The sequence below is a fragment of the Perca fluviatilis genome, chromosome 2 (genome assembly GCF_010015445.1).
Source record: "Perca fluviatilis chromosome 2, GENO_Pfluv_1.0, whole genome shotgun sequence".
Lineage (NCBI taxonomy): Eukaryota > Metazoa > Chordata > Actinopteri > Perciformes > Percidae > Perca > Perca fluviatilis.
In genome coordinates this window covers 16,547,266-16,564,561 of record NC_053113.1, presented here as the reverse complement: position 1 = coordinate 16,564,561, position 17,296 = coordinate 16,547,266, and the positions used below count along the sequence as shown (strand labels likewise).

General features: G+C 39.7%; 1 protein-coding gene across 2 annotated transcripts in view; it reads left to right on the top strand.

Moving 5' to 3' along the window:
• Positions 1-4,493: 4,493 nt before the first annotated feature.
• phldb1b (pleckstrin homology-like domain, family B, member 1b) overlaps positions 4,494-17,296 on the top strand; it is a 118,972-nt gene continuing 106,169 nt past the window's right edge. The window contains exon 1 of one of the 2 annotated variants that reach the window (XM_039791847.1): positions 4,494-4,652. In XM_039791847.1, the coding sequence (XP_039647781.1) occupies positions 4,626-4,652 (27 nt within the window). In that variant the 5' untranslated portion in view covers positions 4,494-4,625. Of the gene's footprint in view, positions 4,653-15,311; positions 15,689-17,296 lie in introns of those variants that run through there. The other variant, XM_039791880.1, reaches the window with a different exon arrangement.

Genomic DNA, 17,296 nt, shown 5'->3' with positions numbered 1-17,296 from the left:
GAAAGCTACACTGATGCTGTTGTGTTCGCCAAGCAGAACTGTAAAGAGGACTTCAGACTAAGTAGAGGATGACTGCAGGGGTGCAGGAGAGAGGCCAGCGGCCGTCTCCTCGTCAGTCCATCTATAAAACCCTGCCAGGAGGTAGAGAGGGAGAACCGGGACCTGAGGCCCACGGTATCAGTCTCTACTAGAATGAGCGCTGGTAGTTTTCATCCCGGGGCATCATGCATCCTCCACACCCTTTCTTCTCGGTCACATTGCAATGGTTCATCGATGATGGGGTTTTTGCTTTCTTTCTTTTCAAATTTTCTTATCCATAATAATTGCAGAATTGTAGCTGTCTCAATCATTATAAGCCTGTCACTCTTTAATGGTTAAACTATTGTGATTTGCTCTATTGATATCTCACTTCAGATGATAGTTTTTTTTTTTTCCTTCTCGTGATGACACTTGAGTTTTCAGTTTTTGTAGAGGTAAGACTTCGCTGAAAGCAAAATATGGCTCTGTGCTCAGTATATTGTCTGTACTGTCTGCGGTTATCATCAGCAAAATTGTTGTCCTTTTTATTTTTTTTTTTTTTTTTTTTTTTTTTTTTTTTTTTTTTTTTTTTTTTTTTTTTTTTTTTGTTGTAAACCGGGGGGGAGCGGTTTTTTAAGGATTGTCAGCTGCAGGGAAAAGTTACCTACCAGTAAATGCAAAAGACTATTGCATCTGTTGAATGTTTGATCTTTTGTTGTAACACCATTGCAACCCCTCTTCACTTTATCAAAAAGAGACGCCATGTTTCACTCTGGTCCATTTAAGACAATGATCAGCCCTCAGATATCAGAGTACAAAGTGCTTTGAACACGTGGCCCAAAAACAACATCCAAGCCCTTAATCTAACATCCCACAAGGCGTTTTAGATCTGAGATCGGAGTGACGTTTGTTGGCATGATAGCGGAAATACACACCCACACACACACACGCACACAAAACACGCAGAGCAGGGAGCCGAGGCTGGCAGCCTAACATTGGACGCATTCCCCCACATATCCAAGCTAAGCAGAGACTCCTCGAGCCCTCACAGTGAACTCTGCTGCTGACACCCCTGTTCATCCACCCAGTCATCCTTTACTTCAATTCTCATAGTGCATCAACATTATTCAAAATATAACATTTTGTCTTTCATGTTATTGTTTTTTTTTTTTTTTTTTTTTTTTTCGTTTTTTTTCATTTGTACTCTCCAATTTTCAATTTAGCAATGGTTGTATGGATGTGGGGTTGAAAATGACTAGATTGAGCATTTTTAACTAAATTACTGAAGGGGAATCTTAACATTCCAGTGTACAATTAGAAAAAAAGAATCTTTAATGGAATAAAATGTATTATTGAAAATGTAAGTCTGACTTGGGTTTTTGTGTTGGTAATTAGCTTGACTTAATAAGCACCAGGGATTTGGGAGTTGGGGTTCACCAATAATGCAAGAATGTATTGTAGTGTTTGTTTATATTTCATTGGCATTTAACGTTGGATTGATTACAATTAAATGGATTAAAAATTGAAGAGGATATAAAAAAAGAGGCAGTCAGAAATGTTCCATGACAGTACAGTTAAAGTCTATGGCTAAATGAGCCAACCGGATACATTATTTCTATTTTTTTAAACAATCCACAACATTTATTTCCTCAATTTAAATTTGAGGCATTTTGTTTTGTCTTCTGTGATGACTGACCAACTTTACACATACAACTTTAGGCTCTCAGAATGACTCATCCTGTCCGTTCACGCAAGACATCATTCATTAGCATTAACTGTGAGGGTCACAGAAGCCAGACTAAACATGGATCAGGGAGCCACAGGTTGTATTTCTACATGCATGACACATGTCTGACCTTTATTGTACCACTGAAGTACAGGCGCCTTTGGTTAATCACAGTTAAAAAGGTTTGGCAACCCTCTAAATATAGCCCTGCAGCACTGTGTCACCAGTTACATATGTCAAAGACTTGTTAGCGGCTCAACCTGAAAGTGTAATAGCTATGGTTTAGATTAGTAACTCAGAAGTTAAGGCTAAGACTCTACAACTATGCTAGCATCTGTACTTCAGCACAGCGCACCTTTGAGCTGAATGCTAACATACAAATGTTAACATATTCATCTACCTATAAATTGTCTGTCTGTCTGTCTGTGTGTGTGGGTGTTATGCGCATATCTCTTTTGATTTGATTTGATTTATTTTGGATTTGACAACATAATCCAAAGGATAGCATGTTAAAGTGTAAACACTTATTTCCAACATGGTCCTTGCTCTCAAAAAGTCCGATGGATTTCAAACTTGACAGGGGTCTCCCTACGGGCACGAGTAAGTGCAGTACCAAGTTTGACGTTGTTTGGATTAGAAATGCAAAAGATATCGTTAAATATATATTGGTAAAAGAAGCACACATTGGCTTTTGCCGCTCTAGCCGCTGGCCACTCTCCCTCTCACACTACATGCACACTGACTGTCTGAGCACTAAACTCATAGATATTTCAGTCTGGACCGACGTTGCTATCCCTACAGCCACGCTGATAGCATGGTTAATGGTAAATGGACGGCATGTATACAGTGCTTTTTTAGTCTTAGCGACCACTTTGACCACTCTTAAACTACAGGCAGCCCATTTACACACACAAATTCATACACTGGTGGCTGAAACTACTATACACGATGCCACCTGCTCATCAGACAAACATTTACGCGCAGAAATTTAGGGTTCAGTATCTTCCCTTTGACATGTAGTCTGCCAGGGATCGAACCACCAACTTTCAGATTCTACCTAATGAGCTACAGCCCCACATGGCCAAAAAAAACTTTTGTGTTCGCCTCAGTTAATGTGATTTCATCATCATAGATCACATGTGTCAAACTCAAGGCCCGCAGGCCAAATCCGGCCCCTTGCAGATTTAGATCTGGCCCGTATATCACTTTGGGTTCACAATAATTTTGGCCCGCTTAGTTGTGTGCCAAACCAAAAACACAGGAAAGTGTTTTGGAAACTGCAATTACCTGCAACTGAATTTGCCAACTCTGAGACTCAGAAATTCCCCCAGAAGAAGCAGAGAGTTTTCATATTCAGGCTGTGAAACAGGTTGTTGTTAAAAAAATTATCATTGTTTTGCTTGATTTGCTAAATTCTATGATGGCTAAGGAATTCTTTTGTAGGGCTTCATGTCAACAAAAATACGACAAAAAGTGTATAAAAATGTCAGAAAAAGCAACAAATTTACAAAAAGGTGAGAAATGTCTGAGAAAGCTACAAAAATGTCGGGAAAAAAATGAGGAAAAAAGCTACCAAAATGTAATAAAAAACAAAATGACATGCAGTACAAAAAGCACGTCAATAATCTCTACATGTCTGGCCCTTGGTGTGATTCTCTTTTTCCAGTGTGGCCCTTAGTGAAAATGAGTTTGACACCCCTGTCATAGATTATAGTAAGGCTTTAGCATTATAAGCACCTTGGAAGACACATCGGAACAATACAGAGGGCTGAAAATGTTATAATGGAATTAAGTATTGGACAAGTTAAATAATTTGACCCGACAACTTCAAAAAAAAGTCAGGGGATCAGAGGCAAAATGTTTGTAGTTTGAAGAACATCATCTCCAAGAAATAATGACTTGATGCACATAAACAACTTGGGCTGAAAGTAGGGAAGACCACTTAAACATTTTCACATAAAATATGAATTCTAACTTGTATTAAAATTGACAGCAACCTTCTGAATTGTCAGCAATGTTTGCCTGAAGAAAAGTGTGTCTGTTTGCAACAGCTTGGGGTCAAGGGTCAAACAAACACTTTGTTAATGTCAAAACAGTCCCTCTCTTATTTCTTTAGTCACATTCGGTCGCATTTTGTGTTATTACATTAACAGAAAGAAAACATTGTAAAAGTCTCAGGGCAGTGTTCCCAAATCTTGATACGTATAACTCCAGATTATTATAATTTCCACTACAGTCATCATCTCTGCCACATACGTGGATTGCTTTGAATTTTTTGGAGTGTAAATGATCTTTTTGCTCTGCAACAGAGGGAGGTTTATATTCTTTTCACACAGATGGGATGTGTGACAGAAGAACAGCCATGAAGATGAGCCGAGTCAGACGTTGAGCTGAGAGACGCTGCGGCCCAACAGATGGGTAAATGCTCGGAGATGAAGAGGGGGGCTTTAAAGGGTCAGAGGGGGCGAGTTTAAAGAGAGCTTACCGGCACCCATATTTGGACTGTGGGGTGTTGTCGGAGGAGGGGGGTGTTAATAGCAGCTCTCCAGTCATAAAAAGAGGGTGTGTCTTTTTTACGAATGAATGAGCAGGCTGATTAGCTTTGTAAAAGGGTCTCAGAGGAGGGAGAGGGAGAGGGGAGAGCAGGGCTGGAGCACTGGAGCAGACACTGTTGTCTTTGGCATGTTAAACACACAGTCGGCAGGCAGACACCTCACACTGCAGAGCACACGGTCATTCAGTTTGGATGTTTTGACTGGATTTGGAATCAGGAGATTGACTGACTGGAGTTGTGTTAGAGGCTGTTTTAGGTGAATGGAGTGTGGAGTTGGAAAAGTTTGGTAACGTCTCATCTTTACTGTTCACTCACCTAGATTCAAGGATGATGCTCAAGAAAGTGCGATTCAAGGTAGGAAATGCACCTTTTTGCGTGTCACAGTCAAGCTGGTCATGTTTTTGTGGATGGATTTTGTTTTATTGTGACTAAGCCATCAAACACTTGTGTGTATGGGAGATACATTCAGTTGGATGACTGTCCACGCCATTCTCATATACTGTACGATATACAGTGTAGTTTCTATAGGAATCCTGTTTACAGTAACATTATGACTTAGCTTTAAACTGAGAACCCGGATTTACACACACTGTTCAGGTCTAAACTTCTACATTTTTGCACCATATAGAATAGGTTTTTCTCCCATACTCTCATTTACAGAACTAATATGGGACATTTTCATAGAGAAAAATAAAACTTGAGATAACACAGCAACAGTCCAACAAATATCAGCTTAAATATTTTCTATTTGGTTTTAAACACTCAGTAGCTGGTTGCTACTTCCTGGTAAAATCCTTTGGCTCACAGAAAGTGATGTGTTTTACTTCATTTGGGACAAATACATGGGCAGTAATAACCATTCTAATTAAACAGAGATAGGAAAGAGCACCACCCGCAGAAACATCCATCAGAGAACTACAACACACTCTTTGATTGATATGTGATGATCCCTACGAAGCATAGAGGACCGATACCACAGCCTAACATCAAAGATTATAAACTAAATAATAATAATCATAATGAAATAAATGAAACTGTGACAGATTAACAACCTAACATCTCTGTATCCAGTTTAACCATGTTGAATAACTCTTAATCCACCTGTATTTCCCACGCATTGATGCTTTTAAGAAAACCTGTGACTGAACAAAGCTGTGTTGGCTCCTCAGCAGCAGCCCTGTCTGGAGTTCAAAGGGAGAAGCTTCTGCTCAGTCTGTGTTGTGACACTGAGGTGATAATTAGAGCACAGGAACAGGAGGAGATGTAGCTACAGCAGCAACTTTAAATACTAAAGCGTTGTCACTAATGCAATGACAACTCCTATTATCTGACATTAGCGCATTAGTATTTATTGTGTCCATATATCTGTATCTTTATCATTACTTTGCACACCTTCGAACATTTGCCTCTTACGTTTTTCAGGCTTTCCATTACTCCACCAATGGGCCTTTCAGAATAAAAGCTCCAAAGTGCTTTACAGACGTTAAAAACAACAGGGAGTAGGATTAAAGAACCCTCACACATATTCATAAAACTGTGAACACAACAAAATACTCAACATTAGTTGTCAGCTGCTTTACGTATGTGAAATATTCCCCAATGACAACTACGTTGTTTTTCTCATGCAAGTTGCAACGTATTCAGTGCATTTAGTTTGAAGACTTTACAAAGCAGAGCTAAGCTACTTAAGAGCAGCCTTGACATGACACAGGAACACGAGATAATGGTGGACTCCAGTTATTTTCCACTGTGTGTTCTCTGCAGGAGGTAGACAGCCTGCAGGGCTCACAGCAGTCAGGTGTCAGATAGAATATATTACTGCTAATGTAGCAGCCATCATCATCATGTCATTACTGTCACAACTGGCAACACGTTACTATGGCTTACTGTAGGTTTAGATGACACAGGACATAGTGAATGAGACTGAATGGAGGGTCATCCGCAGAGTATGTTGTTTCATGTCATTTACACTTTCACCTGTTAGTAGCAGCTGTTCCTACCATCCACTGAGAGGTGACACTTTTCCCGAGCGGTGTGTCAAAGAGAGCGTGGGAAAGAAGGGGCAGGTACCCTAAAAGTGAGAGTGAAAGAAACCAAGTCAACAAAATCAAATCGAGAAATAAGTGTAGGGTTCTCCAGTAGCTCTTTTGTTATGTGAGTGATTACGTAACGTATAATATCAAATCCGCCCCTGGTTTGTTAAATACGTAAGGATACATAGTGAGATGGTGCAAATGAGATTCTCCATCGTATGTGCACTCCTGTACTCCGAGGGACAAATAGTACATTCAAATTCAGCACTGCTTGAGAGAGCCCTTTTTGCTTGATTTTATTTGCTAAATCCTGAATTGTTTTAATCCTGGTTTAACCATATAAAGCACTTTGTAACAGTGTTACAAAGTGCTTTATTATTATCATTATATTATTCGCTAAAAGAAGATGAGCTCACCAACAGCAGCTGGCCTTTACTTCCGTAACTCATGCGGTTGCTTACACTGTGCAAAAATGACCAATTAGAGCTATGATACACGTATTTTTAACATCACATAGATCTACATTTTAAAAATGGTTAATTGAAGCACCATAAAGGCCTACGTAGAACCATGGAGGCACCATTTTGTACTACTACTTACTGACCTGTATTAAGAGCAGAAAAAAGAAAAAAAAGACAGAGGGAGGATACTGGAAGAATTCTGTATCCATATGTGGAATTTCCTCTCTGTGAGCATTCAAACAGCAGCAGGTCAGCTCCCCATGATATATCTGCCCTCAGCAGCTCTTTGTTTGGATCGCTCCTCGCACTGCCCTGCTACATTCTGTCTGCCACTCCTTCCTCAACATCCAGGTTAAGTTCACTTCCTCAAAGGTTAATCATGTCAAACCTTTGCAGTCATTCAAATTGAAAGTATTCAGTACTTCTGACTGGATTTTAGAGTTAGAGTTTAGAACACTAAAACTCTTACCTTACCTTACTTCAGTTCAGGGTGCTTTCAAGGGAACTTCACCTTGCATCGATCATTAGAATGCAACAAACATGTTCAGAAATGCATAGTTATATGAATTAGATACCAATAAACAATCAATTTTATTGTAATATATTTTATTTTTAAGGGCCATTTGTTAGGTCAAAAAAACAACTGCAAATTTAGAAACATTCTATAAAAAAGTGTTTGACTGTTTAAGCCTCAGTTGCAAGCATAAAAGTAAAACTACTTTTTTTTAAAGGGGGATTTTGACTACAGCCCAACCAACACTGGATTTTTGAGACCATTACCAATACTCATATCAACATTTGAGTTTAAAAAATCTTATCTCAGTTAATAGTCTTCTTAGTGACATAAACACACATTTACCCAACACAAAAGACTTATTTTAAGCCCTTAGATTTTACAGATTAGTTACCACAATGTGGTTTAGGGGGACATTCTGCAGTTTAAAAATAATGTGCCATATGTTAGTAATAGTGCCATTGTTTCTAAATGACCTCAACGTATGTTTAGCATTTATGTGCTGCAATGTGTTGTTACTTATTGGATATATCTTTGATAAGCTAATATCAGTGGATATTCCAGCCTTTCATTTGGACTGATCATAATGCATCTGGCTTTGCATAGCTACCTGTTTACATGACCACACTGTAGTTCCAAAACAAGAGACTGACTCTGTGACTTAAGAACATATCATAATATTCTTATCCACATCAAAAGTATTTAATCTTTGCAGGCAATAAAGTCTCTGTTGGCATTTTCTAACGTGAAGTGTTGACATCAAACTATGGTTTGTTATCAAAAGTATATTGAAACCCAGGAAAAAGATGGAGAAGAAGCAGAGGAAGGGACACTCATCTGCATCATATTTATCTCTCCCATCATGGTTAATATGTGTACAGCTGCTGCCACTGATTTCTCCTGTCAGCGTTGAAGCAGGCTGCATGAGCAGCACTAGATGGCACTGGTGTTCTGCGGTTTGCCTGCTCTCCGTCTCAGACACCATCATAAAGAAATGATGCCTGAAGCTTAAACTCTCAGTAATCCCTCAGAACAGCAGCACTCCCAGACTTTTGTCTACATAAAGCCCTGCTGGCCATAGTCAAAAACGGGAACAGCATTTCAGCGTTGAATGCTGGAGCATGACATGCAGATTGACATGGACGTTTTGTGGGAATCCTCAGTCACTCAGCGATAGTGTTGTTCAATAAAACATTTCTCTGGTGGCACATTGTAGGCCCACAACAGAGCTGAGGCTTCCTACAGTATGGCCCCGGGCTTCAGGGGCAACATGTGGGAGTCTGATCCACTACCCATCAACTGCAAACACATCCTGGCAGAAAAATGATGACCCATTTCCTTCAAATCTTTACATTCCTCCCCCTCTGTCGGCCCTGAATCGCTTGGTAATTGAATTTCAGTCCCGCGTAGACATCCAAGCTTTTTGTTCCATGAGTGAGATACTCCAATCATCTCAAAGGATCAAGTCAGCGCCCATCTAGGCCTTTGATGTTCATAATGAGCGCTTCCCTCTGCTCAGCCCTGCAGCGCTGCACTGTATGTTTCTATAAAGGCGTTAGGATTTGAATGGGTGCGTGGGTGCTGGTGTGGTGCAGGGGAAGAGGGGAGCAGAACCAAATGTGCTTTTCATTAAAGATGAAAGGAGAGAGAGCTTTTACTGTCTCTGACGTCTGTTTAGGCTAAGTGTCAGGGTGTGTGTGTGTGTGTATGTGTGTGTTCACATAAAAGAGAAATTTACCTTTGACCTCCCCCCAATGGATTTGTGGTTACCTGGAGGCTCATCCATGTCTGGTGCCTTTTTACTGCATCAGCAACAAGGATATGAGGCTCAGTGCCATGCCATGTTGGTTAGCATTGTTCCATTCCAGATGCTAAAAAAGAAACATAAAAGACAATCTTATATGCACTTGTCGCTTCTCCTTATTCACCGCATGCCTATTAAAGCTGCTCAAGGCACATATTCAGCTCAGAAGTTTTCATTCTGAGCTAAGTACAAATTCTGCAATGTGACGGTGTAAACTGTTCACCAGCCAAGCCAGTCTGCACTGATTTAAAGCTCCAACTTATCAATATTTTCAATATTACCAACGGATCAAATGCGTAATGTGTCGCTCATGGTGAGAAAGTCCCCCATCTCTGTAGTACTGCTCTACTGAGCAGTTTAGCCTCAGTTTGGTCAAAGGTAGTTTGTGAATTTTGTTGATCAGTAGTAGCACTATAGAGCAATGTTTTCATGACTGGGGACCTGTTTTGTTTCTATTGTTCATGTGCATGTGCATAGGAATGTAAGAACAAGCATGAGACGCAACACACATTTATGGCTTTGGTTTCATGCTATTCAGATAATCGACAGTTGGTGGCAGTAACACGCAGAGAAGCGTAGCAATGCGCCCTCAATGGCAGAGAAGAAGAAGACTGCTAGCTAGCAAACATGGATATAAAGTTTAGAGTTGGAAAGATTTGTCTTTACAAAATGCACACACTAACCAGCAAAAAAACTGTTGAACACATAATAATACATTGCAAGGAATAAAACACCCCCAGAGACCACCTTTTTTAGACACTTCGTAAGGCAAACCACCACAACGTTTCACTGTCAGGGCTTTTGTGGAAAACAGCAGGCAAGGCATATTACAATAGTATTACGCTTCTAAGAGAATTTGATTTAGTAAGAGAATTTGTTTTTCTGCATTTATTTCTCGTTCACACTCCAGTCCAGTTGGTGGCAGTAATGCACCTATATAAGTTGGTTTGCCAACCGCCAGTAAACCATAAAGAAGAAGAAGATGCATTCAACATGTTTGTTTGACATCAAGGTAACAGTTGTGTGGCAGGCAGACTTCTTGAATTCCAAACAGTACATATTTATTTGCAGGGTGCCAGCACGTATAAATCAGGAAAATACACAAGTTGAAACTAATAAAAGAAAACTGGAGCAAACCAACAAAATCTACTTGACAAAATGAGACATGCGTGCATTTGTAGCAGCACAACTTCTCATCTATAGGCTGTACAAAAAGGTCAGCATGGCTTCCCTGCATTGACTCCGCCAGATGGATTGCTTCGCATTTGCTCGGCATATCCATCTGGGAACTTTCCGTTGGAGAACTTTTGGGAAGGGGTGAAAATACTGGTTAGCTGATTGGATAAACCATCTGTCTGTCACCTATGTTGGTGATAGACGGGCCAAATCAACCAATCAGATCAACGAAGCGTATGAAAATACAACCACAAGCCCCTGCTGCTGCAGGCAAAGCATAGCTCGTTAGCTCAGCAAGCAAGCAACATGTCGGTTAAGGATATTTGCCGTTTGTGTAACGAAAATTTACGAATAAAAGGCACCCTTTCAGGTTCCCGGTCCATATTCCAAAAGAAGGATCCAAGCGAAAAAAGCATTAGCGAGCAGCTAACAGAATTAGGGCTACCGCTGGCTGAAAATACTGGTTAGCTGATTGGATAAACCATCTGTCTATCATCACCTAAACCCGTCTCAAAACCAATGCTGATTGGCCCGGTCGTTTGGTGAACGGCTCCAAATTTTCTCTATCTCAAGATGCAAGACTGATCTGAGAGTTGAAAACTGGAGCTCGCGAGATCAGGATGGTCTCACGAGGCTAAGCTTCCCTGTCCTCAAGCTGCAAAATGCCATTGACTTTAGGGCTCTCAATCAGCCCTGGACTACACCACTAACTTTCAGCGGTGGGTCTACCAAACATTTGTAACTATTGTAACAAAGAACTAATCTGGACAAAGCTAGACACAGTTTGCACTCATTTACACAATAAAGAAAACTCTATGAGGGACGTTATTCATACCAATTACCTTTCAAATGCATTAACCAGACACATGGAAATTGATTACACACAGAAAACCCCGATAGCTTGGTTCTGTCTAATGATGTCAGTGATGACATCATAATTACCATAAATACACCATGTTGCTGATAGGCTCCTCCCCAAACATTTCTGAACTGTGGACCAAGAACTATGAAGAACAAAAAATTCAAGTTCAAATCTGCATCTTAATAAATCTAAATGAAACTAAACATTGGTTGTGTGTGAAATAAATACCATATAAAATAACTAGAGCAATGTGTAAAATAAATATGGACAAATGTACATAGGCACAAAAGACAATTGGTGAGTGCATCACCCACTTTGTCACAGTAACGGCATGCATTTAGCTGAGAAACACAAAATGTAAGCGTAACTTTAGTCTGTAATCAAGAAAACTCTATTATAGAGAACCTTTAAGGTATTGGTATGCTTAAAACAAACTAGAGGCAAAACTGTTTACACCTGTTTGTGGCCAAACTTGAAGGATGGCTGAAAAGTGTAGGGGCTTTATAGAACTCTGAGGTCCTTGTTTTGGTTTAGTTGTTCATTAAATGTATTTCTGGTAGGCAGCGTTTTTCAGCAAAATAGTTCCGATAAATCAACTGTTCGCTATGTGTGCAGCATCAAACAGCAGACACACAGAGTTAGCTTGTGAACGTGTAAGCGTCTAGCTAAGAGAGGGAATATTGAACTTAACATTCATCTGGTGACTGAGCCACAACTTCAGATGATTTCAAATATAACCCTATTGAATATGGAAACTGTTGTATACATGTTAACCTTAACAACCAAAGCGATACTATACGTGTCCTGATTAATGTTATAAGCATACTGCAATGAAAGCATTAGCAAGAAGGAGGTATCCAAATGTCTAAAATGGCTTAGTTTGGTTGGTTTGGTGAAGGGCCAATAAAAGCATGTGACCCCCTATCAATAGCACAGTTTATGGAGATGTGAAATGTTTCTAATGCCAACACAAATGTCTAGTTAACCCTTGTGTGGTCCTTCGGGTCCCTGTGACCCGAAGGACCACACAAGGATTATGTACTTCCGTTTACTTTGTTGAGAATTGCTCTCTAAAAAAGGGTTAATACAGCACCTTAGTTCTTGTTTGGACAGCATTTTGGTCAGCTTAAACTGTGTTTAAATGTGTTCTAGAAATAAACTTTACTTACTTACTTTACAAGAAACAGGGTTTAGAGAGCAATTCTCAACAAAGTAAAGGGAAGTACATAATCCTTGTGTTGTCCTTCGGGTCACTGGGACCCGAAGGACCACACAAGGGTTAAGAAGAAACATCGTACAAACTGATGCAATGAGAAGAGCTGGAGCAATAACTGTCATTTTATCTTCAGAATAGACCGTCATACATTGTTGTAACATTGCCGAGCAGTTGAAAATGTGGGTAGGATAAGTGGTCATGGTGGGAGGTAAATTGAGAATGAGCAAGAAAGGGAGTTTAGTAAGCCAGACATCCCAGTAGTGATTTAACTCCTGTCAGCCCACATTGATATATTACAGCAGTTATAATACGTGCTTCAAGTGTCTGTAGAGAAGATTTCCCGCCAGCTACCACAACCAACAGTTTCATTTGGATAAACAGGTTGAATATGTATTGGTTAGGATGTTTTTCTCTGTAGCAGCCCAGCTGTGTGATTTAGGCTGACAGATGATGTGTACTTTATATAAATGCAGCTTTACAGAAATGTTTGGTATGTGCAGTTTGTCATGTAATAAATAAAAAAAATAAAAAAAGCCTTTTCAGATCCGGACATGCAGGCATTCACTGAACAATAGATACACAGATGCACGCAGTGGTTTCAGCTGGAATTTGGGCTTGACACAATGGGGAGGCTGGTTCGATCCAGATAACCAGTTTTGTCAGAGAGGAACCACCAGCTATTGAACGTTGATGACAGTATGCAGTGGTTCTGCTCTCCAAAGCTGCACACAGTACCGTAGACTTGGAAAAACAGCATTACTTTACTCTTGTTTAGCTATATGAATTACAGAATTATTTCACTTCTGTGCATGCATAACTCTGCACCACAACAAACATCACTCAGAGTATGCGCTGGTACATTGTGGGTGTACATGTCCATATTTGTGTGACCTAAGTCTTGTTTGTGACTCTGTCTGGACATGTGTATTCTATTTCTGTTGATTCTCTCTAGCAAAGAGCCAAGATAGTGGTCTGTCATGGCAGCCTGGACCAATTAGAACAACATCTGAGCTGTAGTATACCTCTGTATCTTCTGACCTCCATGCATTAAAGTCTATGAATGTGGGACCAGAAATGATTTTCTGTCTATGACATGATGTCAGCTTGCAAAGTCAGGACCCAGTCAGCACTTCAGCCATGGCTGTACAGGGATATGCAACATCTTGCAGTCTCTTGTCAACACTTCCCAATCTAATGAAGACCCACAGACAGGCGACGAATGAAAAGAAAAAAATGGAATAAAGTAGACAAACATTGCAGATGATTTCATGATCTCTCGGGTATAAAAAAAAAAGTTGAATGAATGAATACGGTGCACAAAGAGTCGTATGAGGGTCAAATGAGGGAATATTTACATTACATGTCATTTAGCTGATGCTTTTTCCAAAGCAACTTCCAATGAAGTGCTTTCAACCTTGAAGGTGCAAACTCCAGACAAGTAGTAAGTGCAAGTACAGTAGCTACTATTTGCTACTATAAGCAAAACTACAAAGAGCATATTAAAGTGCAGCTCTAAGTATATATATATATATATATATATATATATATATATATATATATATATATATATATATATATATATATAATATAATATAATTTTTTTTTATCCAAGGTACAGTCGGAAGAGATATGTTTTTAACCTGCGTAGGCTTTCAGCCGTCCTAATGTCAATAGGGAGCTCATTCCACCATTTAGGAGCCAGGACAGTAAATGGCTATCTTTTGTTTTTTGGAAGAATGCTGTTCATCCCTCCGGTAGAGTTCCTCACACTATGCCAAGGATCATTGAAGCGGTTGTGGAGTCTTTACTATGTCACTTTAGGTTGGTTTCTCCTTTAATTTGTCATACATCTGTTGTCGCTGTCCTGTGAAATGTATGTCCCTATTATTAGTTGTCATTTGTTTGTGCTTGTTTGGCACTCTTTGCTTTCATTTTGTGTCTATGAGTTTAAACCATGTATTGATGGTTGTGTTGTATGAAGGAATAGCTGCTTTGTTTGATCTAATGACTTATTTTGGATGCCATTGTATAACTTTTATTTAGCATTATTTAACGTGGAAGACTAGCAACTGCTATGGCAGAAGCCAATGGGAATCCAATAAAATAAAGAAATAAATAAATGTGTAAAAGAATCTTAAAATACGTGCTTAAAAAATGTTAATGGCCATATTACTGTAATGGATGGAAGTGTATATGATTGCTTAGGGGGTAGGTAGGCTGTACAGTTACTGGAGCCAATTGGAAGTGAGGTGGCATACAGCCTGGCATTACGCAGTGTGAGACTGTCAGCCTCAACTCAGGGCAAGAAAACCCATCACGGACAGAGCCACACCCGAGCCCCACACACATTTGCAGATCTCAGTTGTGGCTGAAGAATAGTACCTGTTTTTTCACTCACTAATAAGCCCATTTATATTTGTTTTTTGACTACTTGGATAATTTCAGTTTTCTGTACACATGTTATGGTATAAATGTGTCCCCATGACACTCTTGTGCAGACAGTTGTAGAATTTAATGCTAAATTCAAACACTGAATCAAATGTCTTTAAATGATACGGAGTCATGATTTTTTTTGGATTTTTTAGAATAGTACAGAGTAGAATAGACATTGCTGAGAGGTGAACATGTGGGCTAAAATGGCTCAGAGTAACAGTAGTTCCAGTGTGAGAGAATGAATGGCCAGTTGCCCCCTCACTGTATTCCACCCTTTTTCACCACCTTGTTTACCTACGAGTCCTGTTTTAAGGTGAACATTTCTGCAGGTTTTCACGAACAACACAGTATTTCTTTATCCAAAAGAATGAGCGCCTTGTGTCCACGTGTTGGGGCAAGGCTGACCGGACAGGAAAGCAGTGTGTGTCTGTGTGTGAGAGAGTAATGCCAAAAAAGAGAGAGGGAGAGAGTAAAAGAGTGAGCATGTGAGTCCAGACAGAGGGAGAGGGAGAGTGAGAGGACCAGCAGCAGCCAGACAGTGTGTGTCAGCAGCCACATGGCTTTAGCCCAGTGTGTGTTATGACAGCGAGAGAGACTGTGTGTGTGCCAAGGAGAGGCAGTGATTGAAAGACCCTGACGGCAGGAGAGAGAGAGAGAGAGAGAGAGAGAGAGAGAGAGAGAGAGAGAGAGAGGACACAACAAAGAAAGGAGCTTCCTATTTGGATCCCAGTCAGTTTTTTCTCTTTCTTTGTGTTTTTGAGTTGCGTGGCACCATCAGCAGTGTATGCTCCCATCCCATCTTTATGAGCAGCAGCAGCAGTGTGTGTTTGTGTAGTTCTGTGGTGTAACCGGACCACCTCACCCAACACACACACCCCCCCACTCCGTCAGGTACAGTAGAAGCTTCACGCATTTAAGATTGTGTGTGTGTGTGTGTGTGTAAACAGTGCAGGTGTCAGTTTGATCATAAAGCTACTGTAACATCTGCTCTTTCCTGTTTTAGAGTGGAGTCTAATCAAATAATTAAAATCAGAGACAGGCTTTTTGGCATGATTTGCAAATTATGCTTATTTTATCATTCGGTCATTATATTCATTCCATACACTCGTAGTATAGATAATGTCAGAACGAACCACAAAATTCTTCACATAATTTGGTTAAAAGGCAAAAAAAAATTGTTTCTAAATACTATCTTCACATTGTTACATTAAGTGGTGATTTATCGGATTTGAAACTTATTTTTAAGTTATGATGTTGTTGCAGTATTGGCTAATAATATACTAGAATTGCTTGTATAATAGAGATTTTTTTTACATAATGGGTTTGGTTATGTTTTCCAGTGGTTTGATAAAGTATGATAACTATGAGCACGACTATCAGTGATCAGATCAATTATTTATTTCCTAAAAGGAATTTCATGAGCATGGGGTTGGTAGTTTTGATTGCAGGACGTACTGTATACGGCAGTTTTCCATGGTTCGGATACATGTATGTGTTTTGTGTTTTTACTACGACATCCAAGAATGTATTCAGCAAAAAACTTAGTGTCAAACATAATTAATGACCTGCTGCTACCACTGCCTTCATCACAAATTATTCAGTAGAAGATTATTGTCTCTGTCCTGTGGGATCTTGTGGATGTTTTGTTCTCTGTAGGTTCAGTGTGTTCTTTGCTTATCAGCCGCAGACACATCATCTAGCGGAGGCCGAGCTCGTCAGGTGGAGTCTGCTCACTGTAAAGCCTGAGACAGAAGGCTGGTTATGCATGTTAGTTTTAAAGCTGCATTAATGAATAGTTGTATATTAACAACGGGTCAAATGACCGTGTGTACGTTAAAGGAGTCACACACAGAGCATTCCACGACTCTGTAGTTCCACTCAGTTCTACAGAGCGTTTTAGCTTTTTTCAGCTCCTTTATTTTGATTTTCAGCCCACAACTTTAATGTTTGGTTCAGTCTCATAGCTCTCACATGTCCAGCAGCAGCAGCAGCAGCAGCAGCAGGCATCTGTTTTCAGTGAGAAATATCTGATAAACCCAATGTACACTACCTGGACAGCTCCAAACAGCAGACACATTTATAGACTAGCTGTTGAACATAGTAGTGTTTAGCTTCTAAAGAACCAGATATTACCCTCAGGAGTTGTTGGAGATCAAAACATAATTAGAGAGTTAATATTGGACTTGCATTTATCCGGTGGACAGAAACACAATTTGAAATGATTGCTAATGTTGCTCTGTGTCTGTTGGAAGTTTTAATAGAAAACTAATGCTAACATGTTTGTCATATCAACTTTATAGCATGCCAATGTTATAGTTTCAGCTCATTCTGCTAAAACTATAAGTGACCAGAAAAATTATTTGTTGATTAAGATATACTTTTTTACTGTTGTTATGACTTTTGGGATGACTTTGCCTTTAATAAAAAAAAAAAAGCACCCCAAAATCAGTTATACGGTATCAGTGTAATCCCATTAAATATAATTAGTTACTTTAACTT